This window comes from Puma concolor, chromosome E4, assembly GCF_028749965.1.
Source record: "Puma concolor isolate L17-30 chromosome E4, mPumCon1.1.hap2, whole genome shotgun sequence".
NCBI lineage: Eukaryota > Metazoa > Chordata > Mammalia > Carnivora > Felidae > Puma > Puma concolor.
In genome coordinates, this window is record NC_141683.1 from 30,055,723 (window position 1) to 30,083,237 (window position 27,515).

The following is a 27,515-nucleotide window of genomic DNA, read 5'->3' on the forward strand; positions in this document are numbered from 1 at the left end:
GGTCATTATAGCGACCACAAGGAGTGGCCTACAGGTGGCGCCCAGCGGCCCCAGTGCCAGCCACTATCAGAGGTTGACTATCTCTCCAGATCACCCCACGTCTGGTCTTTGGTCTTGGAGTTTGACCTCCCACGAGGCTCGGGCCTCCCATCTCCTGGCTCTCCTTGGCTAGCCCCAGGGGCGCTGGGGCAGTCTGTGGTGGGGGAGGGAGGAATGGGAGACAGATTATGGCCTCTCCCTCTGGGTTCTTTCTAATTCGGGTTATGACTGCAAACTCTTCTTTGGCTCCTCCAACCTAACTTGGGAGTTAAAGAGGAAGACAAAGTTCTTTTCATCACTCTTTGCATCCTCCCCAGTCTCGTCTAATTCTCCTCAAGGCAGAGTGTCTTTTCTGTCAACTGGACAAGTGTCAGGAAGTACGGGGGTGGGGGAGAGGACACAGATTCATTTTTCAAGAGATTATGTCACCTCAGGCCAATGCAGGCTGTCGTGGCCAAAGGGGCTTTGAAATTCTCCTAAAATCATCCCAAGAGATTCAGCACATATGCACAGCCAGGGGTGCTGGCATTCATTACGGTCCCATAACATTCCCAGTCTGGTACATTGTTGTAAAAGAAGTGTACTTCAGTGGTTAATCTTGTGTGATCTCTCACCACCACCTCTCCAACACCTCTCCAAGTCTCCAACACTGCCCCCACCCCCATTTTTAAAGTGTTACATGTTCGTTTGCTGACAGTTTGCTCTGCAGGGTCTCGCTGAAGCTAATGTCTATTAAAATCCAAGGAAAGGATGCATCCTTGGGGACTGCAAATCAATAGCTCCTAGGCACGGTGGGGCTTATTTGTTAATCAGAAGGAAGGGGCTTACTAGGGTGGCCCTAGTAAGAGAGAGGACCTGACTTCCCTGGGGTCCTGGCTAGGACTGCCTCGAAGGCCCCCTCCTCACCACCAGGTTTGAGGGGAGGGGTCTGCCCCCTCCCTTCTTCCTTCCTCGTCATCTCTTTTCTTTCCCCCTCTCTTTGGCTTTTCCAGCTTGACTCCCTGCTTGCTCCTTCTTTTGTGTCTACTTCCCCTCTCTGTGCTAATTCCCCAGCACTGTCCCTCCTGGGGGAGAGGGGACCCCCAATGAGTGCACAGTCCATAGGGGGCGGGGCAGGGGGCTCAGCTGCCTTTTAGGTGGCCAAGACTCCGGTTTGCTGTCCCAGTGATGCAGGAAAAGTCACCAGCTATTCTGCATCCCTGTTTGACCAAAGAAGTTGGAGCAAGTTACCTTTTTAAAAGAGTTCATTGAGTTATAAGAAACTGCAAATATTCAAAGTGCACAATTTGATTATTTCTGAAAGATGTGTATACAGCCGTGGAACCAACACCATCATCGAGATAATAGATGTATCCACCACCCCCCAAATTTCTTGGTGCCTAATAGTGATCCCCCTGCCCCCTCTGCCCCTCCAAGTTCTGTTCACTGCCCCTTCCTCCCTTCTCTCGGGCCCCCTACCACCCCCGGTGCCCAGGTCTGGCTTCTTATACTCAGCATAATTATTTTGGAGTTCATCCATGCTGTTATCATTGATAGTTCATCCTTCTTATTGCTGATTGTATTCTATTATTTGATATACACCAGCTTATGCATTCATCTGTCGGTGGAAATTTGGGTTATTTCCATTTTGGGGCTACGATGAATAATGCTGCCGTGAACATTTGCGTACAGGTCATTGTGTGGACCTATGAAGCAGGTGAATTCTCAAGGTGCTCTGCTCTTTCTCAGCTCAGCAGCTGCCAAGGTCTAGATCCATCCCAATTCTTCACTATGATGTGACACAGGATGAAACAGGAAATCGGCTTGCTTGGGTGGGTTCGACCCTCCCCACCCCCATCACTTGCCGCATGACCTTGGGCAACTCTTAGTGTCCTTTGTTCATATGGGAATGATAATTGTTCCTACCTCTTAGGGTTGTTGTGAGCATTACATGACCGTAGGGATCTGAAGCATTTAAACAACGCCGGACACAATGTTAAAAAAAAGGGTAGCTCTTATTACTTTCTATGTGCCTCTGAGAAGATCTGTGGGATCCTCAATTGGCTTCCTCTAGGAGCTCTGGGTTGGGGTTAACACAGTTGTGTCCTGATGCCCAACTTGAGAGCTGTTTCCTAGGCAAGCGACGGGCAGAGGCACTGGAAGTCCCTTGGAACTGTTCTAATTATTTCTCAGCGTGGCCCCTGAAGACCCCTGAGAGATGGCACAGCTGACCAGAAGACTCGGAGCCCCCAAGGGGGTGACAGGAAACCATGCTCATTGAGGACCCAGCAATCTGGAAACATGGCAAAATCTTAGTCAAATCATAGGGAGTAGAAAGAAGGGAAGGTTGGGGCGCCTGGGTGGCGCAGTCGGTTAAGCGTCCGACTTCAGCCAGGTCACAATCTCACAATCTCGCGGTCCGTGAGTTCGAGCCCCGCGTCGGGCTCTGGGCTGATGGCTCAGAGCCTGGAGCCTGTTTCCGATTCTGTGTCTCCCTCTCTCTCTGCCCCTCCCCCGTTCATGCTCTGTCTCTCTCTCTCTCTGTCCCAAAAATAAATAAACGTTGAAAAAAAAAAAAATTTAAAGAAAGAAGGGAAGGCAAGACAGGCTCCCTGCCCTCTTCTACTGCTCCAAAAGTTGTCCAGATCAGAAGCCAAAGGGGGCCTCTGTGCCTTAGACAGGCGGGTAGAGTCCTCGAAGGCACTTGGGCCCTCTGGGATCTTTACAGACCAGGGCTCTGAACTCTGGCTCTGCCCCTTCACTATCTCAACCAGGGTAGGCTAGGCTAGGCCAAGGTAACAAATCCGCCCATAATTTCGGTGGCCTGACACAATAAAAGTTTATTTCTCACGTAAACGCGATCAACAACGTGATGTAATGCGAGGGCGCCAGTAGCTCAGACAGCTTCCACTTAGAAGTGAAATGTGTCTGTCCCGCCCAAACGTCACTGGTCAAAGTCAGTCACGTGGCCACAGCTAACATCAGAGGACACGCAGTCCTGCCTTGTGACGGACAGCGGAGAGCCGGAAATATTTGGTGCACAGCACTAATGACTGCTACACTAGCCGAGTGACCTCTGAGCCCATTTCCTCTTCTGCAAAATGGGGACAATAACCGTGTTTACCTCAGCGATTGTCGTGAGGATGAAATGAGAAATCCTATGTGGCGTCCTTGGCACAGTGTAGCACATGGGGTGAGTGAAATAAAGTTGAGATGCCCTCCAGATAACCCCCAGTGAGGCTGAGACCAGGAGTGTTTGTGCACAGAAGGGATCCAGCATACCCCAGGCCCCTTCCTGACTCTGTGAACACACCCTGCCCACCACCCCCCCCCCACCCTGGTCCCCACCACTGAGTGGCCAGCAGAGGCCTCCGAATAACTCTGCGAATTGGTTTCCTCCCACCTCCCGCATCAACAAGGAGCACTTGGGCCCCGCAAACCTCCTCACCTTGTCCACACCTCATTCACACTCACCACAGACACTCCCTATCCTGCAGATTTCTTTATGACAGATGTGCCCTTCTGTCCAGTTAGAGGGCAGAGGCGCATCGCAGAAGGGACAGAGAATCCACGGGAAATGTGAAGGAAATTACTATTTTGTGCTGAGCATTATACTGGGTGCTTGGCCCAGGTTACTGCCTTTAACCTCATCCTGGTCCTGCGATGAGGGGAATGTGATTATCCTCTTTCGGAGGTGAGGGAATGGACGCCTGAGGTAGTTACATAACTTGCCCAGGGTTACGTAGCTAGCGCGTGGCAGGGTGGGAATCTCAACCCAGATCTCTGACTTGGAACACCACACTTCAGCTTCCACCTGTCTCTTGTTATCTGGTGTAGTCTTCACTTTCATCCAAGCCAGAAACTCACACAGGGCCCAGTCTTGGATGTTTAGCTTCTGGGTCCTTCCATGCTGCTGCGGAAACTGCCCTGCTCTGGACCCATGAGGATCACACTGTTGGTCCCTGCTCACTAGTTTATTGTTCAACTGTTGACGAGTCTCTTTACTCGTCTGGGCTTCCGTGTCTTCACCTGAAAATGAAACTGTAAAACTCGATGATCTGAGCGTTCTTTTCAACTCCACAAAGGTTCTGTGACATTGAGAATTTCCCACACCTGCTCTTCCTGCTTTTGGCCCTGATAGGAAACATGGCAGAGCAGAAAGTGGATGAAGAGCCATGTCTGAGGTTATATGGAGTATTCATTAAATTGTCATTAACATTTGAAACCAAAAATAGTTGGGTTTTTTTTTTTTTTTAGGACTGATGGGGTGTTTATAATCCACGGCAGTTCTCCCTCCCTTCTATTTATAACAAATTCTGGTTTCCTCTAAGGCTAAGTCTGTCTCCTTCTGTAACACAGGAAGTCAGGCTGAGCCCGCGCCTGATCTAAGACCTCTGAATCTGCACCCAAGTAGATCCTTTCAGGGGTTCTGAGCTCTTGTTGGCAGGCAGAGCTGGGCTCCATATCCAGGTGGACATGGGAGGGCATGGCTGGCAGGACGGGCTAATGCCCATTGTCCCATGGAACCAAGCCCAGCTGCTGGGGTGGGGCTGACAGTTAGGCCTGGAGGTCCAGAACTCTATACTTTCCACCCCCGGAACTTTTAGGACAATGCTCAGATCATTTCTTCAAATGCCAATGCCTAGTGCTAACCCTAAAGAAGATAAGAGGGAACAGGTCTCGGGTTCAGACCACCTCTAGAGACATTTCTGGAGCTGAAGGGTATCTCTTAGGTATATTGATTTGTTACCGTAGGGTTGCTATTGAAAGCTAGGCCGTGCCTGAGAGATCTGGGCCAGATGGCTTCCTCAAGTTGCTGCTGGAGTATTTTAACTACAGGAGTGGGAGCTTCCTGCCTCAGAGAGGGTCCTCCACAGCTCCCCCACGTTCCCATCTGCCCAGACGCCCACGGCTCCTGTCAAGAGAAATGATGGAGGCCCCTAGACGCCTGACGGGGAAAGGCCTCAGCTTAGGACAAGAGCTGGGGCTCAAACTCCAGTCCAATTAGCGGAATTAAGGACCAAACAGGAGGTAGTGTATATGTGTTTGCCCATTTCTGTCAGGCTGAGAGGAAAGGGGTGGGGGTTGGGAGGGCTAGGCATATAGGCAGCTCCTTGAGAAACTTCAGGGTTAGGGAAGGAAAGAGCAGCTGGGAGGAGGGAGAAGGGGTGGGAAAGGGTGGGGGTGGGAACAAGCCAGAGAGAGGAAGCAGAGTCTGTGCTGAAGGCACACAGAGACTGGAGAGGGCAGGGATTGTCCTCGGCCTCCTCTGACCCATCTAACCTAAATCTCCCCACGTCTCTTCCTGCCCCTTGGATCTCCCTCTGACCTCTGTGCCCGGTTTTCCTGCTCACCTCTGGGCAGCAGTGCCCAGGAGTCAAGAGTCTGGACATCTAATGGCCCTGGTGGTCCAGGAGGGAGCTGCTGAGGTGGCTGGCACAGCTGATGTGGGGCCCTGACCTCTAGGAAGCCAGAGTTTCCAGCGCATGTGCCTCCCTGCTCCTCCTGGCTTGACATCCTTTGGCCTGGAGGGAAGGGGAGGGTGCTTGCAGCGGCTCTGGCGCCATTTCCCAGCAGTAAAGCTGTGAGTCAGAAGGGTCACCTAATCTCGGAAGTCAGAGGGGACCTCCTGGAGGCAGGAAACCAGAGATGAGCCCCAGAGAAGTCCAGGGTCTAGTGGGCGGGAGAGCAGCTTTGCAAAATGCAGCATTATCATCCAGGAGGGCTAAATCTCCAGCAAAAGCCTGGGTCAGGCCGGCTCCCTTCCCTCTGGGCACTTGCTTGGAGGTGATCTGGGGAGTTTGGAACAAGATGCATAAGTTCAAATCCTGGCTCCATTGCTTATATGCTGGGTGAGACTCATTCTCCCCCAACTGCAAAACTGAAAGAGAATATTAAAGCCCAGCTCACAATGTTATGAGATTCAAATGAGAATATGCATAAAAATACCTGGTTCTCATGGATGGTCCATAATTGTTAGCCACCTCCCCATCTCTTATTTTGGTTGGAAGATGGGGAGAGAATGTCCAGGATCTGACTCAACACTCTGCAGGCCTACTGCTCGGGAAGGGGTGACCTACTGGCCCAGAGAGAGCTTCCTCTAGGTTCAAATGCTAATAAAAGGTGCAGGATCCCACCAGCATCCCCTCCCTCTCCTCCTCCACCGTTGGGCCACTGCTGGTGGTGCCCTGTTTTGAATCAGGTTGGGGGGGAGGGGTGTTGATTTGCCCTTGAAATTATCATTGTTTGGGTTTGACTCATTAAAACCAGAGTGATCTGGACTACTGGACGGAGCAGTTATCTGTGGGGGTGAGTGGGGGAGGGAAGGGAGAGAGGATGGTACCAACAGATACATCCTCAGACCCTAACCCACACCCTTGCCAAAATCTCTGGCATAGTTTCATCATCATTGGAGGGTGATGCAAGAGGCTTGGCGTCTGACTCCCCTTCCCCCCTTCCCCCAGAGAGTATCATCCACATCTGGAGCTGCAGCTGGGTCCTCCTCTTGGGCTCTTTCCAGGGGAGGGAGCTGGTTGAAGTGTGGGAAGGGAGGGCAGCTGGGGAGGGCCCTGGGAATGGCCCCCATGTTGGGAGTTGGGGGGCAGGGAGAGGGAGTCTGGGCTCAATGGGAGGGTAGGTAGAGTGGAAAGAGAATTGTGACTTCTCAGGGCGTTGCTCTTCTCCATCTCTCCCCTATGTTTAAAGGCTCCGGGGCTCCCCTTGTCCTTTATATCCATGTAAAGGCAGCTGCACTGCTCTGTCTCCTTCCGCACCCACCTGTCCCCTCCAGCCTCTACCCAGGTGCCTGGAGTTGAGTGCCCCCTTTGTTGCCTTCTCTCCCAGTGCAGCCCAGGCCTCCCACGCCGACCCTCTGCCCCCACGGCCACAAAAGAGTGTGAGGCAAGCTCAGCGGGTCATCTGTGGGTCATAAAGGTCAGTGGAACCACTTCGGTCTAGCAGAGGGAGGGGCCCATCTGGGCGAGGAGCCTAGCCAGGAATCAACCAAAAGATGAACTTTAAAATGCTGCAGGATGGAGGTGAAGGGAATTTTGTTAGTCACCAGCAAGAATCTCGTTCAGTAAAGGTTGACACATTCACTGTCATAAATCAGAAGGGAAGCTTTCCTGGTGCTTTCAAAATATAAACCGCTAATCGCTGTGGGATGCTTTGAAGTGAAGCACTCTGCTCCGGAGACCTGGGTTCTTACCCCTTGCTTAGCCACCAAATCTGAGTGACCTTGGGTAGTTCCCCTCTTTGCGTTCCAGTTTCCTCATTTATGAAACCGGGGTCCCATCTAAGCTGAGATTCTGCCACTCGGGCGGCTGGGGGGCCAGAGGCTCCGGCGTGGTCAGCTTCTGGGCCCTCCTCCTCCCCAGCCCTCCAATCCCGCCCGCCCCCCAGCGAGCGGGTGGACGCTAGCCAAGAGGTCCCTTTAAAGGCTCAAGTCCCGCCCCTGCCGTTGCCCGGGCCTTGGATTGGTGAATGAGGGGCGGGGCGGGGCCCAGTGCAGGCTCGGCGGGGCTCGGGGGCGGGTCCTGGGCCGGGCCGGCCCCCGCCCCCTTTGTTCGCGCTGCGGCGGGAGGTGGCTGCGAGGGTGGGAGGTGTGTGCGCGCGTGTGCCGCGCCGTGGGGAGCGGCGGGTCGCGCCGCGGGCTGTCAGCTAGCTGCGCGCCGTCGCCCGATGGCGCGAGGAGGCGCGCGGGCCCAGCCCCGTGGGGCCACCCCTGGCCGCGGGTGAGCCCCTCTGCTTGCCGCCCGCGAGCATGTCACCTCCAGCCGCCGCGGCAGACTCCGCCAGCCGTGCCCGCGCCCCCGCCTCCCGCAGCCGCAGCCGCAGCCGCTGCCTGGGGCATTGGCCCCCAGACCCCCGCCCCTGATCCACGCCCAGACCCTAGAGCCAGAGGACCATGGCCGGCCAGGGGGACTGCTGCGTCAAGGTGGCCGTCAGGTAGGGACCGGCGGCGGGGTGTGGGGGTGGGGGGGAGGGGGCGTGCGCGGAGGGGCTCGGGCTTTGTCTCGCGTGGGCGCCACTGGATTCGGAGCCCGCACTGCCGGAGGAGGGGTCGGCCTGAGCCGAGCTGGAGGGCGCGGGGAGCTGGACAGGCTGCCGCAGGGAATCGGCGGCCCGCGGGAGGCTGGAAGGTGGCTTTGTTTGGGTGGTAATTTCGGGCCCCTCTTGGGAGCCCTTAATGATCAGAAAATCGAATAAACAAGGAAATCCGGTATTTCACACCCAGCCCTGGCCCAGGCCGGAGCGTCTGTGTGTTTCCTCTTCGCCTCCCCTTGGGGCTGCTGTCTCATACTGGGATACTGGAGGGGGGAAATTTCCCTTCATCCACCCTAGTAGGCTACTTCTGTGCCCTTGGTCCAGCTGAGAAGGCAGCACACCCGGCCCCGGGAACCGGCTTGCAGACAAAGATCGATTGAGTGCAGGAACGAATGGAAGGGCTGGGATGGTGCCTTGGCCTTCCGTGGGGGGGTCAAGGGCTTTTGGACAAAACGTGCTGGCCCTGTCCCCAAGAGCTGATGGGGCTAGGAGAAGGAAGAGGTGTATCTGAGGTTCTACCTCTGAGAGGGCAGGAGGGTGAGACAATGATACCCCATCTTCAGGCACTCAGATAAAATGGAGGTAGGGTGGTGCATGGACTTAATCTGGGACTTGACGAGACATCCTGACAGAACTGAGGTGTGGAGAAGACATGGCTGGGGGGGGGGGAGGGAGCTTCTGTTGGGAGGGGTACACAGAGGTGCAAGGCAGGGAATACTGCAAAGTTGAGCCATCTGTGTCTTTTGTGTTGGGTAGAGATGCTTTGCACCAACACCACCCCTCCCTGTTTTTGTTTTACGTCTTTCTCTTTGAGAGGGGGTCTGTTGGTGGGAGAGTGCCAATCTGGGACTGGTCACCAAGGCAGAGATGGTGGAGAAATACACCCATCTCTGCCCCAGCTCTGTGTGATGGGGGTGGGGGTATGGAGGCTAAGTCTGCAGGGTGGGTCTCTGAGACCGATCTCTAGATTCCCTAGGTTGTAGGTGACCCAGATTCCAAGAGCCCATGGAAGTCACTCTAGACAGGGCCAGAGAGGACTATGGAAAAGCTTCCCCCTCCTTCCCCCCCGGGAAGATGCCCCCCAGGCAATCCGGCCAGTCCTCTGCAGCCCAGAGAGGAGGAGTGGACTGCTGATCTCGGCTCTGGGCTCAAGGAAGGGAGATTGAGGTGCCTCCCACCCGTGCATCAGGCAGCCTCAGCATCACTTGAACACAGCCTTGCTGGCCCTGAGCAGCCTGAGAGACAAAGAGGAGCCCTGCAGGTGCCTGGTGGGCTGGCCGGGGCGGGGCCTGGCTGCTGCTGGGGCTGACATTGCAGCAGGATCCTGTGGAGGTCGAGGGAGGGAGGGAGGAAGGTGGGGGGGGGGGGGGAGTGAGAAATGTAAATATGACATCTGCAGCAGACGGGGAGAGTCCAAGTACATCATAAAAGGGAAATGAAGCCCTGACCCCACTCACTGTGAACCAGGGCTGGGAAGGAAGGGACGTAGGGTGCTCGCTCCTCCCATGGGGGCTTTCCTTTAGACTTCATCTTATAGGAGAGGGCCAAACAAAGTCCCCTGTACCGCCACCACTGTCAGCCTCCCCGGGCCAGACTGAGGAATGGTGAAGTGTGTGATTGGCACTTTGTGCAGTGGAGAGAGGAAGAGCTGGGGTTGCCTTCTTAGCACAGCCAACGGAAGGTTTCTGAGACCCTTTCCAGAGAAGGGAGTGTGCCTGCCCACTGCACCCAGTTCTTTATTTAGGGTGATGGACATCATCTCTGCTTCCCACTCAGATTGCTCTAGTAGTGTCCAGAGGCCCCCACTCCTTGCCTCGAGTTGCTGATCTCAGATGGAGGGGTGGGGAGATTTGAACATCAGAAGAGCCAGGCTAATTTAGGGGGCTCAGTCCACTTCTCCCCTCCCACTCCAGTGTGAGCGCCCAGCCTGGCACACGCCAGACCTCAATGGGCAGCCGGCCGTGGAAGGCAGACAATGCCTGGACAGAACCCAGTTTCTAATCAGAGAGCTGAGGGGAGGACCAGACTAGGGCTCCGGCCGAGACAGGGAGCAGATGGTAACCACTGAGGAGCTGTAGGGGAGAGTCCCCCACACTTTTGGATCCCCGTCAAGCTCCCATCCCCACCTCTAGAAGCCACTTGTCCCACCTAAAGGACTGGGTGGTGGGCTGGAGTAGAGTATTGGAGGAGGGCATGCTGCGAAAGGCCAAGGCTTTGGAACTGCTGAGGGCCCAGCCTGGTGCTGTGTTCTGCTGTCTTTCTGACTTCCTGGAAGTCCTTTCTTGTATCTAACCAAAGTGCTTTCTGAGTCCCCATGAGAATATTATGGTGAGCCCTGGTCCAACTCTTGGGACAGGGATGCCAAGAATGAGACAGACTTGGTTTGGGGTGTGTGTGTGTGTGTGTGTGTGTGTGTGTGCGCACGCACACACATGAATGTGCGCACGTGTGTGCACACACGTGCGTGGGCAAGAGGGGAGGTTCTGGCGGGGCCTTTTAGACTAGGTGAGAAGTGCCAGGCCCAGGGCTCTTGGCCCTATAATCTCCTTGGCAAGAGGATCAAAGCTGGCTGTCTGCAGATCTCTGCAGGGCAGGCCAGGGCTGGGGAAGGGCTATAGGTAGAAACTTTCAGGACCTGGGGCTGTGAGATAAGGGCAGAAGGTCTAGGTGTGAGCAGACCCTATAAGCCCTACCCCAGGCCTCCCCAGAGTCTGGCCCATCTGTGTGCCCCTGAACCCAGGCTAGTTGCCTTTGCACCAAGGGATTCCCAGGCCAGCCCCTCCAGCCTGCCCTGTGATCCTTTTATCCATTAATCCCCTGTAGACAAGGACTCAGCTTCCTGGGCCTCTCTCTACCTGGGGATGGGTGGGGGTTGGGAGGATGGATGTTTGGGAGAGGTGAGGCTGAGCTGTGCCCTGCCCCAGGCTGCAACCCAGACCTGACTAATGTGGGGAGAAGGGGAAGGGGTGGCTGTTAAGAAATGCAAGTTGACAAAGTTGAAATTGGGGAAGGAAGCCAAGTCACATGGTACGTTTGTTTAAGACCCTTTCAAGCCCCACCATGAGGGGAGCCCTCAGTGCCCCTGTTATCTTTTCCTGGTTTCCTTTAGCTTCCTTCCTTTAGTGACTGGGGAGAGGAGGTGACTCTATGGGTCCTACATCCATCCATGGAAACTACAGGGTTGAGCAGGGGCTGGAGGCAGATGGGGGAGGGGGGCACGAGCCAGGGACCCAGGGAATAGTGTTAGATTGCACCTCTGTCCTCTCTCATTTGGGTTCTCTACCTGTCGTTATTCCTGTAGCTTCAGGCTTTCCTGAAATCTTGGTCAATGTCTGTATAAATGTTGAATCACAAGAATTGATGGCTTGGGACAAAGAGACCGGAGAAGACCGAAAAGACTATGTGAGGGTGCCTTCAGAGTCCCCCTTCTCCACTCTGACAGCCCAAGGCCGTTCAGTGCCAATCAATGCCAGCTGTGTCCCATGCTGCCCAGGTTATAGATCTGGGGAACCCAGGCTCAGACAGGACCTCCTCTGCATGGAGACCTGAGAATCTTAGTGGTGGCCTCCTGCTGCAGAAATAGGGCTTATGTCATCACAAGGAAGTAGAGTGTAGTAACCACAGGCCCCGGAAACCGACCCCCTCCACCACCCAGCCAGCCTGCCTGACTACCTTGAAGCTGATTGGATCTCAGCTTTTGAAAACCTCAGAGCAAAGATGGGGTGGGGCAGGGGCTAAGGAAGTGGCAGAGGTGACATGAGCCTGGCACCCTTACCCTTCCAGTTCTGGGGGCAAAAGGCAGGACTGGGGCCAGTGCAGTTCACCCATTGGCTGGGTCATGGGGCTTTTTTTCTGTTTGTCCTTCTGGGCTTCGGTTTCACCCACTGTAGAACAGGAACAATTTGTTCATTTGTGAAGAGCAGTGGTTTGGATGAAGCAGAAGGCATATAGCCCATAAAGGGTGGACTCCTGAGGACTTATTTATGTGAATAAAATGTTTTGAAAATAAGTTTTAACTTAAAGCATACTTACGAGGTGTCTGGTTTGAGCTACAGAGAGTGTTAGGTACAATGAAGAGTTCGCCTCGAACCTCCTCCCCCTCCCTCTCTCTCCCTCCCTCCCCTTCCTTCCTTCCTTCCTTCCTTCCTTCCTTCCTTCCTTCCTTCCTTCCTTCCTCCCTCCCTCCCTCCCTCCCTCCCTCCCTCCCTCTCCTTCCTCCTTCCTTCCACTTATTTATAGCAGAAAGCATGCCAAGGTGGAAAGGAGACTGAACTGGAAGGTGGCTAAGCAGTACCTCTTGAACACATGCCCTGTGCCAGGCAGTGTGCCTACATTGTCCCACTCTCCCCACCTGGAGCCCCACCAGCTGACTGATGTTTTTCTCATCTTATAGATGAGCGAACGCTCATAGCCAGTGAATGGAGGAGTCTGGATCTGAACCCAGGGCACCTTCACTTCCAAGCACATGCTCCTTAGACTGCTCTAAGCTGCCTCCCAACACAGCTCTAATTAGCTCTTTGCCTCAATTTCTTCATACGCCATTCCGCGCCGATTGCCATAACCACAATGCGAGAAAAGCACCTAGGAAGGCATTTGGTACTATGCAGATGTCCACCAAGGGGACATGGTCTGGATTTCCCTTTCTGGGGTTGCTTAGCCTGGGGCTGCCTGTCCCCTCCATGTCCTAGCTGTTTACTCCCTCCATGTCCATGCTGTTGGTGTGTTTGGGGAGGTTCTCCCTTCCTGCTGGGTATGCGTCCATCCATTCTCTCTTTCCTTAGATCCCTGCAGCGGTCCCTAGAATTTGTTTTCCTGCCTGAGTTCTATCTTGACACTCTCTAGGAAAGGAAGTTCTGGGGGCAGCCACATTGCCTCTTGCTACCCCTATACACCCCCACACCAGTCACAGGGCAGAACCTCAGGTATCTTGGGTCTCTTCTCTCATTTTGCCTTCTAGACATACGGCCTGTTGAAGAAAGCCAGAGGGACACTGAGAGGCTGCTAGGCTGGGTAGGAGAGGATGCTTCCCTGCCCTGGGAGGGGAGCCAGGCTGGGACTGGTGGACATTGGTCCCAGAGAATTACCGCTCCATCCCTATGGGCGTGGGGGCTGTGGAGCTCTGTGGGAGGGGCTGTGAAGCCCCCACGGCAGGTGACAGCACGGCTGGTAGCCGTGTTCTGACCTCTGGAATACTTCTTTCACCTCTGGCTGTTCTGGGCTGTGGAAGGGAGGCAGTGCCATGGTCCCCTGTCCCCAAATATCTGAGTCCCTATCCCTCTACCTTGCTGGGTAGAAGCCCACCATCGGAGCAGTGGTGGAGGCCACCTGTCCTTTCTCCAGGCTGGCTGGTCCTGCCTGAAACTGGAGTTAAGGTGCACTGAGGAGGGCCTGGCAGCAGGGACTGAGGGCTGAGGACCGAGGACCAGGGACAACATGCTGGGGGAGAGGCTCACTGTGCTCCATAGCCAGCTGCTCGGAGGAGGCCAGCCGCCTGTCACTCCGCATTCCTCAGCAGGGGAGGGTCCCCAGGGCCCAGTTCACACTGAGCTGTCCTCCATGTGATGCACATGCCATCACAGCTCTGGGCTCTGGGCACTCCCCACTCAGCCCCACTCTGCAGAGTCTCCTGTCTCCTGGGAGGTCATGGGAAACCTCTGCCAGATGCCCTGAGAAGGGAGTGGACAGAGAGAGCCATGCTGGAGCGCAGAAGAGCAGATGTTCCCTGCGCTGCGCTCACCCCTCTTCCCGGGCCCCTGCAGGGGGTGGGGGCAGACCTGGCCCCTGGCAGGAAGCCCTGGCCACTGCTCACAGCCCAGCCTGTTCATCTTTCCAGCTCAGGACAGGGCCCGGCCCCCTCCCTCAGCTTCTCCTGGCATCTCCGCTCCCCAGCCTCTGACACCTCACCCCGCTTCTGCTGGGGCACGGCTGAGATCGTGATGCCCTGGGGGTCACGAACAAGACTCCCCAGGTTCCCTCCCCTGTCAGACTGCCTGCCCCTGGTTGTTACTCAGAAGCCAGTGGCCAGGACTTGGATGAACTAAAAGAGAAAGGTCAAGGACGTGTGAGGAAGGAGTGGAGGCTGAAGCCCAGGTGCCCTGAATTGACACCCCAAGGCTTCCTATAGGTTTTCTTGGAGTGTCGGCACCCTCTCCCTGTGCACTTGGGAACATATTTGGGGGCAGAGGTCAAGCACAGAGGGTTGACAGGCCCATTTCACCAGATCTGCTAGGGCCTCATAAGCCCATGCTTTCAGACCCCACAGTACAAAGCCTTCTTGTTTAGGGGTTCCCTGTCTTCTCCCTGAGGGCAGTCTCAGGCAGTGCTGGGGGAGGGTCTGAGAGGCCAGGAGAAGGTCCAGTGACAGGGCGACGAGACCCTCTGGCAGTCGCAGGGCTCTGGTGGCCCCCCACTCGGTATCCGGGCAGCTACAAGAGCCAGCACCCTAAATTGGGTCTCACCACCCTATTTTGGAGAGGAGTGGCCTCTAGGGGAAGACGCCTTCTCCGGGCTAAGTCAGCTAAAAGCCCCCGGGTGTCTGGGAGCCAGACTCCCCTGAGAGAGCAGGATTTTGCTTCCAGCCGCCTTCCCCAGAGCTGGCAGGCTGCCACGGGGAGGAGGGGGGAGAGGATGCTCATTAGAGTGGGGGTGTAGACGCCCTGTTTCTGCTGCAGAGGGGAGCTGCCTTCCTCTGGCAGGGAAGCAGCCTCCTGGGCTCTTGTCTCCGTGCTTCTCCATGCTCTAGGCTTCGGCTTTCTTAACTACAAAACGGGGAAAAATGCTTTCCCAACAGACTGCTCGTGGTGCTGCTGGCAGCTGTTGGTAGGATCAGTCCGGAGATTCTCGGAGGGGATCATTTTTCTCCAGTCCGACCTCTCTCCTGCCCTGGTGCCGGGTTGCTCAGTAGATGCAGTGGGATTGGGCAGAGTCAGCTTTGGTTTGAATTTCATTTCCACCATTATGAATTGTGTGACTTTGGGCTTGTGAAATTTCACCTTCTGAGCCTCAGTAAAATGGGGGGGGGGGGAATGGCCCTTGCTTCACAGGGTGGTCCTAACACATTACGTGTGTTCATGTATGTAAATGAGCTTGACACATAGGTTCTCAAAAAATGTTAGGGTTTGTTTGTCCTTATCAGACACGGCACGGAAGAAGCCACAGTGATACCAGTGACTATGATTTCGGAGCAAAAAGATTCCACAGACTCCCAGGCTCCCCTTTCCAGGGCTTAACAATCTTTGCAGGCAGGAAGTTCTTTTTGCTAGCTTATCTAAATCCCTCCTGCTGTAGCTGAGGTCCCCTTTGATCTGGCTCTGTCACTGCTGAAGAAGAGCTGGTCCCCGGCAGGTCACAGCATGGCTAAGTGACTCGGTGTGCCAGGCAGACTAGGAGTCCCAGTGCTCTTCTCTGTGCTCCCTGCCCCCCACCCACACTTGCACACAACAGCTCAGTTCCAGTTTACCCGTGCTGCCCTGTGGTTGGAGCCAGGCAGACCGCTTGGGGCTGGGCAGAAGGGAGGTCGTGGCATCTGCCCAATCTCAGGCTTGAGGGCAGCACACCTAGAGACCAGGCGATGAACTTCCTCATTCTGCATTTCTCCTCGGGCTGTTCCACTAGCCTCTGGGGGCTGCTTTTCAGGATTCCAGAACGCCATTAAGGGTCCTATAGAAGATAAAAGCAGATAGGCTTATTCCCCCTGGGGTCTCTTCCAGAGGGACTACTTACGCTGGTTATGTCGGCCATCTGAGGGGTGATTCCAGTCCAAGACCCTGGTTCTTCTCCAAGCGTTTGAGGCAGAGCCTGGCGGGAGGGTGTCTCCCAGCCTGGAAGTCCCCAGAGTGCAAATTACTCACAAGCATAGCTGCTAACATACTAGTACTCTCCAGCTCTCCTCCTGGACTGAATCTTTGGGGCTGATGGCTAGTAAAGGTAGTCTTCCTAGAAGAGCTTGTTCTTTATCAGCTATGTGACCTTGAGCCCAGTTAATTTCCTCTGAAGTCTCTTTTGTAAATTAGGGGCATTAGAATGAAGAATGATCTAATGTGCAAAAGCATTGTGGGTACAGTGTCCAGCAAAGAGGCAGTCTTGCCCCATAGTATGGTGGTTGTTACTAACTGGAGGAGTTGAGTAAGCGGCGATGTAAAGGGGTTCCAGGTGCCAGCAAAGAAAGGCGTCAGGAATCACAGACCATACACCACAATTGCAAGAATTTTCTAGCACTCTGGAACAGTTAGTTCTTGATTAGTTATTTTAATATCACAGGCTGTTACCTCTCAGTGACGAGATTCTTCAAATAGAAAGCACCCTTAAGAGCTCCGGGGACTGAGCTCCTAACTGGGGGGCAATTCAAGTTAAGAGCCCAGGGAAGGGCCCTAGCCAGCTGATGGGGTGGGACTAATTTCACCTGAGATGCGGAGCCAACCCTTAGGAGCCCCAGGTCACTGGGCGGAGCCCCTGGGGGTAATTGGCTGGCTCTGTGTGATGTCACTGAGGAAGGGGCGGGGGGGGGGGGGGGCGAGGGGAGCTAGCCTCATCCTCCCCCTCCTAAGCCACGGGGCAGGGTGTGGGGGCTCCGGGCAAGCTACCCTTCGCCGAGGGAGCTTTTCTCCTTGGCAGTCTCTCAGCATCCCCCTCAACCCAACCCCCCCACCCCCGCCCGGGGCTCTGCCTCCCCCCCCCCCCCCCCCCCCCCCCCCCCCCGTCTCCTCTGTCCTCCCCTTCCGCCCCGTCCTCCTGGCTTCCCAAAGAGCTGAGGAACCGCTGACCTCAGCTCTTCCCGCAGCGCCGGGCTCGGGTTCGCGGCCTTTGTCCCGCCGCCGCCGCCGTGGGCACCGACGGGTGGGGGGCCGACCCCGAGCCGCCTGCGCGTCCCTCGGCCGGTGCACATCTCTCCGGCGGTGGGGGAAGGATATTAAAATACCCGCCCACATCACACCAGTCCCTGCTCAATTGTGAGCAGAGGAAGCCCAGCGGCCACGCGCCCGTGCCAGATCCTGCCTCTGAAAAGCCCTGGGCCCTTTCTCTTCGCTCTCGCGCCCGCTCCCACCGCCGCTCGGTCTGCGGGTTGCCAAGCGGCGAATAGACCCGGCTCTGTTCCGGGAGGTTCCGGGAGCCTTTCTGCGCGGGGCTGTCCGGCCCGCCCCCTTCCCTCCCTGCCCGGACCTTGAGAAGCGATGGAGAGAGGCTTTGTAGGGGTAGGGCCTGGGGTGAGGGGCTCCCTGGGTGCGCTTCTAGTGGTCCCCGGACAGAAATGACATTGGATGTGTGGTCCACAAACGCAGGGCTGGCCCCGCGGGCCATTGTCTGCCGATTGGAGTTTCTCAAAGATTGCATTAAATTATAGTTTATCTTGATTACTGAGTTTTTTCATACCCCCTTGACTTTTGCACTTGTGGCGAATACCTCACTCACCTCATCCTAGTCCTGGATCTGGTCCACAGCTCCTGGAGTCTATAGTTTACTTGGAAGACCCTAGAAATTGGTTTCCATCCCCGATCCCCCCTCCCATGCCCGCCAGGAGGAACAGGGCTGTGCCTGACTCCTATCCCTTCCACCCTGCAGTAACTAGAAAGCCTCCGGGCAGGGCAGGGTGGAGTTGGCTAAGGGCAGCCCATAGAAGTGACCTCACCCAGGGTGGGGCCAGGAGGGGAGGCTGCTGGAGGGGAAGGTGATGGAGTTCCTAGAAAGTTAAAACTGGGAAGAGATCTTCTAGGTTACACAGGAGGAAGCAGGGGCTCACGAATAAGAAGAGAGTGGGGGCCGAGCCTTGTCAAGGACCTCGGACTCTATCTCCCAGCCCTCTGGTCTCCTACCTGTGGGATGTAGGTTTGAATGCTACACTGGGTGGTGAGGGGTGAACCCCCAGACAGCTGAGACACAATGTCTGCCCCTGCTGGATTGCAAGCCCTGAAGGCAGGGCCAGCCTGGTGCCTGGCCAGGGTCATGCATGAGCAGACAGATGTAGCAGGATTCCTTCCAGAGCGCCTCCCTGTCTCTAATGGTGGTGCTGTGGGAGGAAGCTTATCTATTGATTTGGGGATTGAGAGTTTCCCCGGGCAGGAGGTAGCTGGAGAAGCAGAACAGACTGCAGGCTTCATAGTCAAGCAGAGCAGGAATTGGTACCCAACTTCACTGTATTTACTCTGTGTGTGACCTAACCACTGCAAGCCTCAACTTTCCTCTCTGGAAAATGGGCATTGAAATCCTTAGCTCATTGCATCACTCAAGTGAGCTAGTCTGTGGCCGGTGCCTGGCCCAGCTAGCATATATAAAATCTTAATTCTCTTTTGCTTCCACCTCTAGCTACCCATTCAAGTCCCATTCCTAGGACCAACACTGTCTCCCTCTTCCGGGTCAGTTGCTTTGGGAGTTAGTGACTCTTTCTGAGCCCACGTCCTCTGTCCCCCAGCTTGTACCCTTTTCTCTGAGTAACATTGCTCACCATCTGCACCCTGCAAAGCACCCTGGTGCCTACAGGGAGCCACCCTGGGGCTGGCTGGTGTCGACCTCAGAGGACCCCCACATCAAGATGTGCTGGGCCTCACATCCCAGGATAAAGACCCCAAGGGGAATGCCTAACTGACTCCACAATTCCTGGACCCCAAATTCTGGAACCCCTCTTCGACATCCTCTTTCCCAGACTACTCTTCTGCTAGCTCTCTTGTTCTTGGCAGGTGGGCTCCCCAGTGTTCTGGGGAGTGGTCGTTGAAGGAGAAACTGCCCCTCCCCCCCACACTGATGGGCCCTGACAGGCAGGGCTGCTGCTCCCCCTCCCCTGCTCTCACTGTCTCCAGGGATCCTGATTCGATTTCCTCCAATCATCAGCAGTGCCATCTGCCTGGAGTAATTAAATGGTATTTGAATTGGATCCAGAAATCCTATCACAAGCAGCCCACATGATAGGGAGGGTGTCTTCCGGAGTTAGTGCTCGCCAGCAATGCTAGAAACTCCTCGGAGCCTTCCCAGGCCAGCCCCTGGGCTCACCTGGGAACATCTGGACGCCATGGGCAGTAAGTGTTTGGCCCTGGGTCCCACGGGCCCAGGGGCAGAGCCAGGTCCGAGGGCCAGAGTCCCAGGTACCTACCTGGTGCCTTGTGAGCAGTGGCACTCCCCTCCTCTGGAGGTGCTATCTGTCTCCCTGTGTACCTGAGCCACTCTTCCCCCACCCCGGCCCGCTGAGCCCTGCCCTTACTGACACCGCAGCACGGAAGTGTTGAAGAGGCCGAGCACACCCATGGTTCGAACCCCCACTCTGCTCCTCGCTGTCTGTGACTAGCCGGGCATCATGTCGTTTCCTCCTCTACAAATGGGGATGGCGGTATTCACCTCGGATGTTCTCTTGAGGATCAAGAGGTAGTAAATGTCCATATGCTTAGACACCCCCTGGCATAGAGTGAGTGTGAATGCGTGTGTCAAGTGCCACCCTTAGTGGTCGAGGTAGAATCGCTGGCCCAGTCCTCCTCCTGGTGTGGGTCAAGTGCTAGTCTGCACGTCTAGACAGGATGAGCGAGTATCAGCTGCTCCCTTCTCAGTCAGAAAACAGTTCAGTGGGGAGACTGGGAAGCTGAGTTCTAATTTCGACTTGACCTGGAACAGCTGGATAGGGGGGACGAAGGTGGTAACCTCCCATTGCCGGCAGCCTCGCCTCGGCGAGGGGAGAGCCGCTGGCCTATGAGAACCTGTTGACGCCTAAGGGAAAACACTTCTGAAGAAAACCCAGGCCACCATCTGTGGTGTGGACTGGGCCTGGTGTAGCTAACTTCCCCAAACCCTCCCCCAGGGAGCTACCCTGCCTCCTCCCAGTGCCCTTTGACCCTCTAGCAGCAAAGTGCAGGCAACAGGCTGACGGGAGCGTCTCCCCTGGCCTGCAGCTCTGAGTGGGCCTTGGGGGCCGGGGCAGCCCTAGAAGGGACAGGATGGCGACTTGGTGGCCCTGGCTCTGTGGCTAGGCGCCCCTGCCTGGGCCCTGGATGCATGCTGGCCTGGCCCGCTCATTCTTTTCTTCTCTTGGTAAATGTTGGCTTTGGAAAAGGGAGCCTGACAAGCAGCTCATTGTAAGCGCCTGGCTGATAGGGCTGGCTTGTGTGAGCCCATGAGCGACAGCGCCTAACCCACCCCCCTTTTACATTAGGCATTTGGGAAGTGCTTTTCTGCCAGTCCCTACAGTGCATGCGCACTGACTCACACTTGGTTGCCATGGGGACCTTGCCATGGCAATGGCTGCTTGGAAGAGGGAGAAGAGGTGGCCGGATGGAGATAGCCCTATCTGTGGCTGGCTCCCACCCAGCCCTGGTGCCACTTTTCTTCCTCATTATAAGGGATCCCAGCAGGATCTGGGATTGGGATCCAGGCCTGTGGCAGGCCTAGTATCCCTTCTAGAGGTCTCTGCCCTTCTCAGCGGACTTTTGACTTGGCCTGCTCTGTCAGGGCTGTGTTTGGCCTGTCCCCCTTGGCTCCTGGAGAGGAACCAGAGCTGCTGCCTAAGAATGTTCCGCCAGGCTCTGGCATCTGAGAGGGGGCTCTGCAGCTGGGGGACTGTTGCAGCCCCTACAGGCCTTGGCAGAGGCTCAGGTTTGCTCTTTAATTCAGTCCTGAGGGGAGCAGCCAGGCCTGTCCCTCCGGTCCCCAGCCAGGTGCTGAGCCTTACCTCCCCAGCAGGGGGCAAGCTGTCTTCTCTTCCTGATCTGCGGGACACTAATTCTAGGGCTCTCCGCTCAATCAGGAGTGTGTGCTTTAATGTCGGACGTGGGTTTGGTTCTGTCATATCCCACTGGACAACCTTAGGCAAGTCACTTCAAGTCCCTCGGCCTCAGTTTTCACATCTGTAAAATCAGGCAGATACACACCTCACAGATTTATAGTGAAGAAGACATAAACTCATTTAGGTAAAATACTTTTAACACAGATATCCAATATATACAGTGCTCAATAAGTATTAGCAACTGCTCAATAAATGTTTGGGTGATATTTTTATTGATATTGATATTATATTTGATATAATATTGATATTATTACTATTGTGGTATTATTACAAAAGTTGCCTCCATCCTCTGGGGAGGCTCCTAAGCTTCCTTCCTTCTCCTCCAGTTTGTGGGAGCTGTGGGGGGCGTCTGGGGGAAGGGGAGGCTTGGCAGGCAGGTGAGGGGGAGCAGGGGGCCACAGCACTCCCCTGCCGGCTGGGTCCGACCTGGGGTTCTCCCCGCCCCCGGCAGGATTCGGCCCCAGCTGTCAAAGGAGAAGATTGAGGGCTGTCACATCTGCACTTCTGTCACCCCGGGGGAGCCCCAGGTCCTTCTGGGGAAGGACAAGGCCTTCACCTATGACTTTGTCTTCGACCTGGACACCTGGCAGGAACAGATCTATTCGACCTGTGTGAGCAAGCTCATCGAGGGCTGTTTCGAGGGCTACAATGCCACAGTGCTGGCCTATGGGCAGGTAAGCCGCCTCCACTCCCACCAAGGGCCACTCTGACCCCCATCACCCCACCCGGTGGAAGAGAGAGCCCTGCCCCCTCAGAGCAGTGGCAGTGGAGCCATGGTTTTGTCTGTTGTCTGAGGATGCTGCAGCCTGGCTAGCTATGGGAGGGAGGCTGTCAGAGGAGACTTCCACAGGGTGTGGCTGAGGGAGGAGGGAGGGGCCAGGAGGAACAGGTGACCCGGGCTGGGAGTTGAATGGTAAGGAATTCTGCCCGGCCTGGGGTCCAGGGCTTGCTGATGTCCCCCAGAGGGTGCTGTCTAACACCTCCTTCCATCTTTGCGGGTGCAGACAGGGGCCGGGAAGACGTACACTATGGGCACTGGCTTCGACACGGCAACATCGGAGGAGGAGCAAGGCATCATTCCGAGGGCCATCGCACACCTCTTTGGGGGCATTGCTGAGCGGAAACGGCGGGCACAGGAGCAGGGTGTGGCTGGGCCTGAGTTCAAAGTCAGCGCTCAGTTCCTGGAGGTACTGTGGCCTCGTAGGGTTGGCAGGAGGGAGACTTGGGGGACAGCAAGACCATGAAAGCTGGCTTACCCCCAGGACAGTGGAATGAGCCTAGGAAGCCGTGGCAGCACCTATAGCTGATAAATATCCTGCTGCTGGAAACATCCAAGCAAGATCTAGAAGACCACTTGGTAGGACACTCTTAAGTGGATTCCTGTCAGAAGGGGCTTCAGTCAGGGCATCTGGGTGGCTCAGTCAGTTAAGCGTCCGACTTCAGCTCAGGTCATGATGTCACGGTTTGTGGGTTCGAGCCCTGCGTTGGGCTCTGTGCTGACAGCTCAGAGCCTAGAGTCTGCTTCGGTTTCTGTGTCTCCCCTCTCTCTGCCCCTATCCTCTCTCTCTCGCTCTCTGTCTCTCTCTCTCAAAAATAAATGAACACAAAAAAAAGAAGAAGGGGGTTGAGTCAAAGAGAACCTTTAAGATCTCTTCAAACCCTGACGGATTCTCAGCTCTGACACTTACTAGCTGTGTAACCTGGGGCACATCATGTCACCACTGCACAATGGTGGCTATAATGTCTATTTCCTTACGAGTTTTGTAAGGATGACACGGAAGCATATGCCTGGCACATAGTGAGAACTCCTCGGCTCTACCAGGTTGCTCCCCAGTCTCAGAGCACCTGCCCTATCCCTTTCTGCCCGAGGTCCTTCCTGACCCTCTGAGTCTTGTCTGACCCCAGGCCAGGAAGGTCCAACAGAAGGAGCTTTTCTTTGCAATAGTTCCTGCCTCTCTCTGGGAGAATGTCAGTGTGTCAGGGCCAGGATTTTGGCATCTGGGGGTTTTGGGGATGGAGGGAGGGATCTTCGGCCTATTAAGGGGCCTCTCAGAAGGGTCTCTAAGGAAGCAGGTAGACCTGGGTACCGCTCATAGGTGGCTGACTTGACCAGGCACCTCCTTTAGGACACTTGAACCAGGTGCCTTCAGTTCTCAGCATCTGAAGCTCCAACCCATAGATCCCCACCAACCCCTGGCACTGGGGCATTTGCTGGGTATGGAGCTGCCCTGGGCTCTGACTGTACCCAGGTTGTCCTCTGAGGGAGGGATGTGGCTCCAGCCCTCTGTAGGTCTTCCATGGCCCACCCTGCCCACCGCACCACTGCTTCTCCCTCCTGGGCACTCAGAGCGACTGCTTTCCCCTTAGAGGACCCTGTATTTTAGATGTGAGAGTTTTTCTTTGTCCTTCTGGACTTTTTGCTTCTGATAAATTGACTGCCTGTGTGTGTGTGTGTGTGTGTGTGTGTGTCCTACGGCTGTGTATCTCTATAAGCTTTTCCATCTCTTTATTTTCTTCTTTCCTCTATCCTATTGCCATGGGAATCCCCAAAGAGTAGGGCAGTTCCTAGAAAACTCATGCCAAAGGAGGAACCACAAGGGGTTAAATGATGGTGCGCCTGTCTCAACAGACAGACAGACACCATGGCACCCACCTCTGCACCAGTCCCTTCCGTTTCCCCTTCCCCTTCCTGTGGAGTATTTCTGTTTCTTTAAGGCATCAAAGCCTCGGATGTCAGAGGGCTGCCGTCTGCCCCTCCCCCACAGGATTCTGTTGGCCGCTGACCAAGCTGCCCTGTCCCTTTTCCCATCCCCCAGCCCCAGCCCCCACCCCCAGCCCCGCCCCTCCTGGAGAATATGCCAACCCTTCAGCAGGTGAAGCTTTCCCTGCAGGGATTTCAAGCACAGGAATCTCCAGGATTGAGAGCATGTAAAATAAGGTGACTGCTCCTGGCCAGGTCACCTCTCCCAGTGGTCTCTGCAGGCCCTCCCCAGGATGCCAGGCCCCAAGGGCATGCTCTCCATGCCCACATTCCTTCCCCATTGGGAGGTAGTCGTCATCTCAACCCCCGGGGACCATCAGTCTCTACTGAGCTCTGCCTTTCCCTCCCTCATCTGAAACCACGTCCCTACCCCTTTCCTAGCCTAGTAACAACATAATAGGATCTGCCCAAATCTCGGTCATATCTTCCTCATTTACATCTAGGACGTTGAGTCCCCTTGTCCCCTTTAGGTCATTAGTCCCTTGCCAAGACTGAAAGCTGCTGAATGCTGGTTGCTTGGGCAGTGGAAACAAAACCTTAATATAGTTCTTCCCAGGACCCAGCTGCCCCCCTCATACCTGTTCAGGAGAAAGATCATGGAATCTAGAACCTAGAGGGAACCAGTGTTGACAGGTTCACCTCCCAGAGCCTCAGTTTCTATATCTGCAAAATGGAGCTGATTTACAAACATGGGAAAGCCCCTTGGGGCTCCACACTATGTGCCACGTGAACCCAGCAGCTGTTTCTGCCCCTGCCCAGCTCTACAACGAGGAGATCCTTGACCTGTTTGATAGCACCCGTGACCCTGACGCCCGCCACCGCAGGTCCAACATCAAGATCCACGAGGACGGGAACGGTGGCATCTACACCACGGGCGTCACTTCCCGCCTCATCACCTCCCAGGAGGAGGTGAGTGTTCACTAAAGGTCCGGGACAGGCAGGGGCCGACTGCATAGCTGGTCTGCTGTCCTCACGTATGCCTCCCTCCCCAGCTGATCCAGTGCCTGAAGCAGGGGGCCCTGTCCCGCACCACGGCCAGCACCCAGATGAACGTGCAGAGCTCCCGCTCACACGCCATCTTCACCATCCACGTGTGCCAGATGCGAGTGTGCAGCCAGCCCGACCCAGTAAGGAGCCCGCAGAGGCCCAGGAGCTGGCGCATTATGGGGGCTTCTCAGAAGGGCAAAATGAGGAAGGAGCTGTGGATCTGAAACTAGCAAATCTGGGTTTGCCTCTGCCACTTGTTGATTTTTCTTTTTCATTTTCCTTAAGCCTCAGTTACCCACCTGTACAATGCCTCTATGGTTTTGAGGATTGCATGAGAATCGGGCATGTGCAATTACTGTGCACATTGCCAGATGCTCTGCCTGTGCAAGGGGAGAGGTGCCTGCAGCCTCCCTGGCTCTCGGCCCCACAGCACCCCAGGCAGCAGTACTGAAGGACAAGGGCTGAGAGCAGAGGAGCAGCAAGGTGGGGCGAGGGCCAGGTGACTTAGACGCCAACTTCTGCTGCAGGTGAATGAGGCTGTGACTGGGCTTCCTGAGGGCACGGCTCCCACAAGTGAGTATGAGACGCTCACTGCTAAGTTTCACTTTGTGGACCTGGCCGGCTCAGAGCGGCTGAAGCGGACGGGGGCCACTGGCGAGCGGGCCAAGGAGGGCATCTCCATCAACTGCGGCCTGGTAGGCACACGCGGCGGGTCACCAGCCCCAGCAGCTGGCACAGCTCAGTCTCAGCCCCTCTCCAGACCCTATGGCCCCTGGCCGCCCCGTCCTCCTTGGGCCTCTTGTTGGTTGCTGCCCAGAGCACCCATATGTCACTACTGTGAGGCCCTTGGTCCTTCACCCTCACTCTTGCCCCAGTTCCTGATTTCACTGAATGATCACATCTGCCTAGAAACCCTCTGAGGGAGCTTGAGGGCTGCTGGGTCATCGAGGCAGGTACAGATGGCTCGGGGCTGTCTTGTCCCGACTCCCTCTCTCCCTGAGTGCCTCCCAAGTGCCAGGGTCTGTCTCCCGCAGCTGGCCTTGGGCAACGTGATCAGCGCATTGGGGGACCAGAGCAAGAAGGTGGTACACGTGCCCTACAGGGACTCCAAGCTCACCCGGCTCCTCCAGGACTCGCTGGGAGGCAACAGGTACCCTACAGCCAACATCCAGGGAAGGGGCAGGGTAGGCAGGAACCTCCTGGAGAATATCGATGTGAGGGTTTGATTCATGAGGACCTTGTGGATGAGGAGGCCTTCCCACTGCAGGCTGCGGGCTTGGGAGACAGGAGCCTCAAGATGCCGTATGACCTCTAGCCAGCATGGTCAGACTCAGCTTCTTTGTGCAACCGGGAGAGATAGTCTCAAAGTGACAGAGCCCAAATGGGGTAATGGATGGGAACTACTAGGCAGACACAGAGCTGTGACTGGCGGTGATATATCACAACCTGCCAGCCGCCTTCACTGTGGGTTACCACCGTTGGAAGGAAGCCCTTGGCCAGGTGGTCCAGAGCCCCACATCCCAGGTTCTGCCCTGGTGAATGCCCAGGGCCTTAGGGCAGTAGGGGAATGGGTTGGGAGCTGCGCCCTGAGGCGATGCTTCTGGGGGCCTGGCTGTGCCCCTCGAACCTCACTCTCCTACTGCACCCTCCCAGCCAGACCATCATGATTGCCTGTGTGAGCCCCTCAGACCGGGACTTCATGGAGACGCTCAACACGCTCAAGTACGCCAATCGGGCCCGCAACATCAAGAACAAGGTGGTGGTGAACCAGGACAAGACGAGCCAGCAGATCAGCGCTCTGCGGGCCGAGATCGCGCGCCTGCAGATGGAGCTAATGGAGTACAAGGCGGTGAGCACACTCCTGGGCGTGGCGGGCCCTTGTTCTTCAGCGTCCCTCGCACCCCGCCACCACCTCCCCACCATGTCCCCACCACGTCCTGAGTATCGGCTCTGTGCATAGGGGTTTCCCTGGGTGAAGTGAGCACGGTCAGAGCCCCCAGGGTTTTAGCATACTAAGAGAAAGGAGGGAACTCAGCTTCTGTTGCATAGCTCTTAAGCACAGGATGGGCGCCCTGCTGGGTGTTTTCATGTCCGCTGAATAGGCTACGTTGGACCAGATGAGACTCCTAGACTTTGGTACAGAAGAAGAATTGACAGGGACCGCATGAGTAGTCCAGTGTGCCTGGGGGCAGGGCAGGGGAGAGAGCTGGCCCTACTCGCTCAGGTGGCCAGTCAGGGAAGGCCGCATGGAGACGGGGGCCTTTTATATGGATTTTGAAAAGTGAATGAGATATCATCAAAAGCAAGTGGACCAGGCATTCTAGGATGCAAACGAGCCATGTGCAAAGGAACAGAGATGGAAAAAATGGGTGCTTCTTGGGGAAGTGCCTAATTCCACATGACTGAGGCAAAATCAGTGGCTGCCTAGTAGCCTGTGGCTTGCACCTGGTACACGAATGGGTTTTGGTTTGGCTTGCCCTTTGTTTTAAAAGAATACAGCTTTGTTGTCTGCCTTTCTGAAAATCAGGAAATTTCAGTTTTTCCTGAAAAAGTTGAACATCTAATAACAGAGCACTAAGTTGGTTGGGGTAGCATATTGCTGCCCCCTTTTAGACTGAGTCTGTGACTCTGTTAGCTCCAGTCCCCACACTCCCTGTTGTCTTGTACCCAGACTAATTTACTCATATATGCCAACTGCCTGGGCCCTTTGAGGTTTTGGCCCTTGGGTTAGCACTTATGGTGGTATGAAGGTAGGTGCTGGAAAGGTAAGTCAAGGTAAGAATAGGGGAGGCTTGGAATGGCTGGCTATAGAATTTGGACTTTCTGGTTGTCAAGGAGAGTATTGGGAGACAGGAGCTATGTTTTAGAAAACGTGAGGCAGGGGGAGACCACCAGCACTGCCATGTGCATCATCAACCCCTCCCCGCACTACGTGCTCTGGCACCT

At 55.6% G+C, this 27,515-nt stretch overlaps 1 protein-coding gene and 1 long non-coding RNA gene across 7 annotated transcripts in view; one reads left to right on the forward strand and one right to left on the reverse strand.

Moving 5' to 3' along the window:
• The first annotated feature begins 7,589 nt into the window (after positions 1-7,589).
• KIF21B (kinesin family member 21B) overlaps positions 7,590-27,515 on the forward strand; it is a 50,160-nt gene continuing 30,234 nt past the window's right edge. For 3 of the 5 annotated variants that reach the window (XM_086694288.1, XM_086694289.1, XM_086694291.1), the window contains exons 1-8: positions 7,590-7,965; positions 21,273-21,495; positions 21,826-22,008; positions 24,342-24,491; positions 24,575-24,709; positions 25,097-25,264; positions 25,604-25,719; positions 26,223-26,418. In XM_086694288.1, coding sequence (XP_086550414.1) covers positions 7,925-7,965; positions 21,273-21,495; positions 21,826-22,008; positions 24,342-24,491; positions 24,575-24,709; positions 25,097-25,264; positions 25,604-25,719; positions 26,223-26,418 — 1,212 coding nt within the window. In that variant the 5' untranslated portion in view covers positions 7,590-7,924. The remainder of the gene's footprint in view (positions 7,966-21,272; positions 21,496-21,825; positions 22,009-24,341; positions 24,492-24,574; positions 24,710-25,096; positions 25,265-25,603; positions 25,720-26,222; positions 26,419-27,515) is intronic. The other 2 variants (XM_086694290.1, XM_086694292.1) reach the window with 1 other exon arrangement.
• Positions 15,163-17,624, reverse strand: LOC147572546 (uncharacterized). 2 transcript variants are annotated; one of them, XR_015245766.1, is made up of 2 exons: positions 17,473-17,624; positions 15,163-15,723 (listed from the first exon to the last, which is right to left on the reverse strand). It is a non-coding gene; the product is annotated as an uncharacterized LOC147572546 (long non-coding RNA). The 2 variants fall into 2 exon arrangements; XR_015245767.1 differs by lacking the exon at positions 17,473-17,624 and adding an exon at positions 16,332-16,450.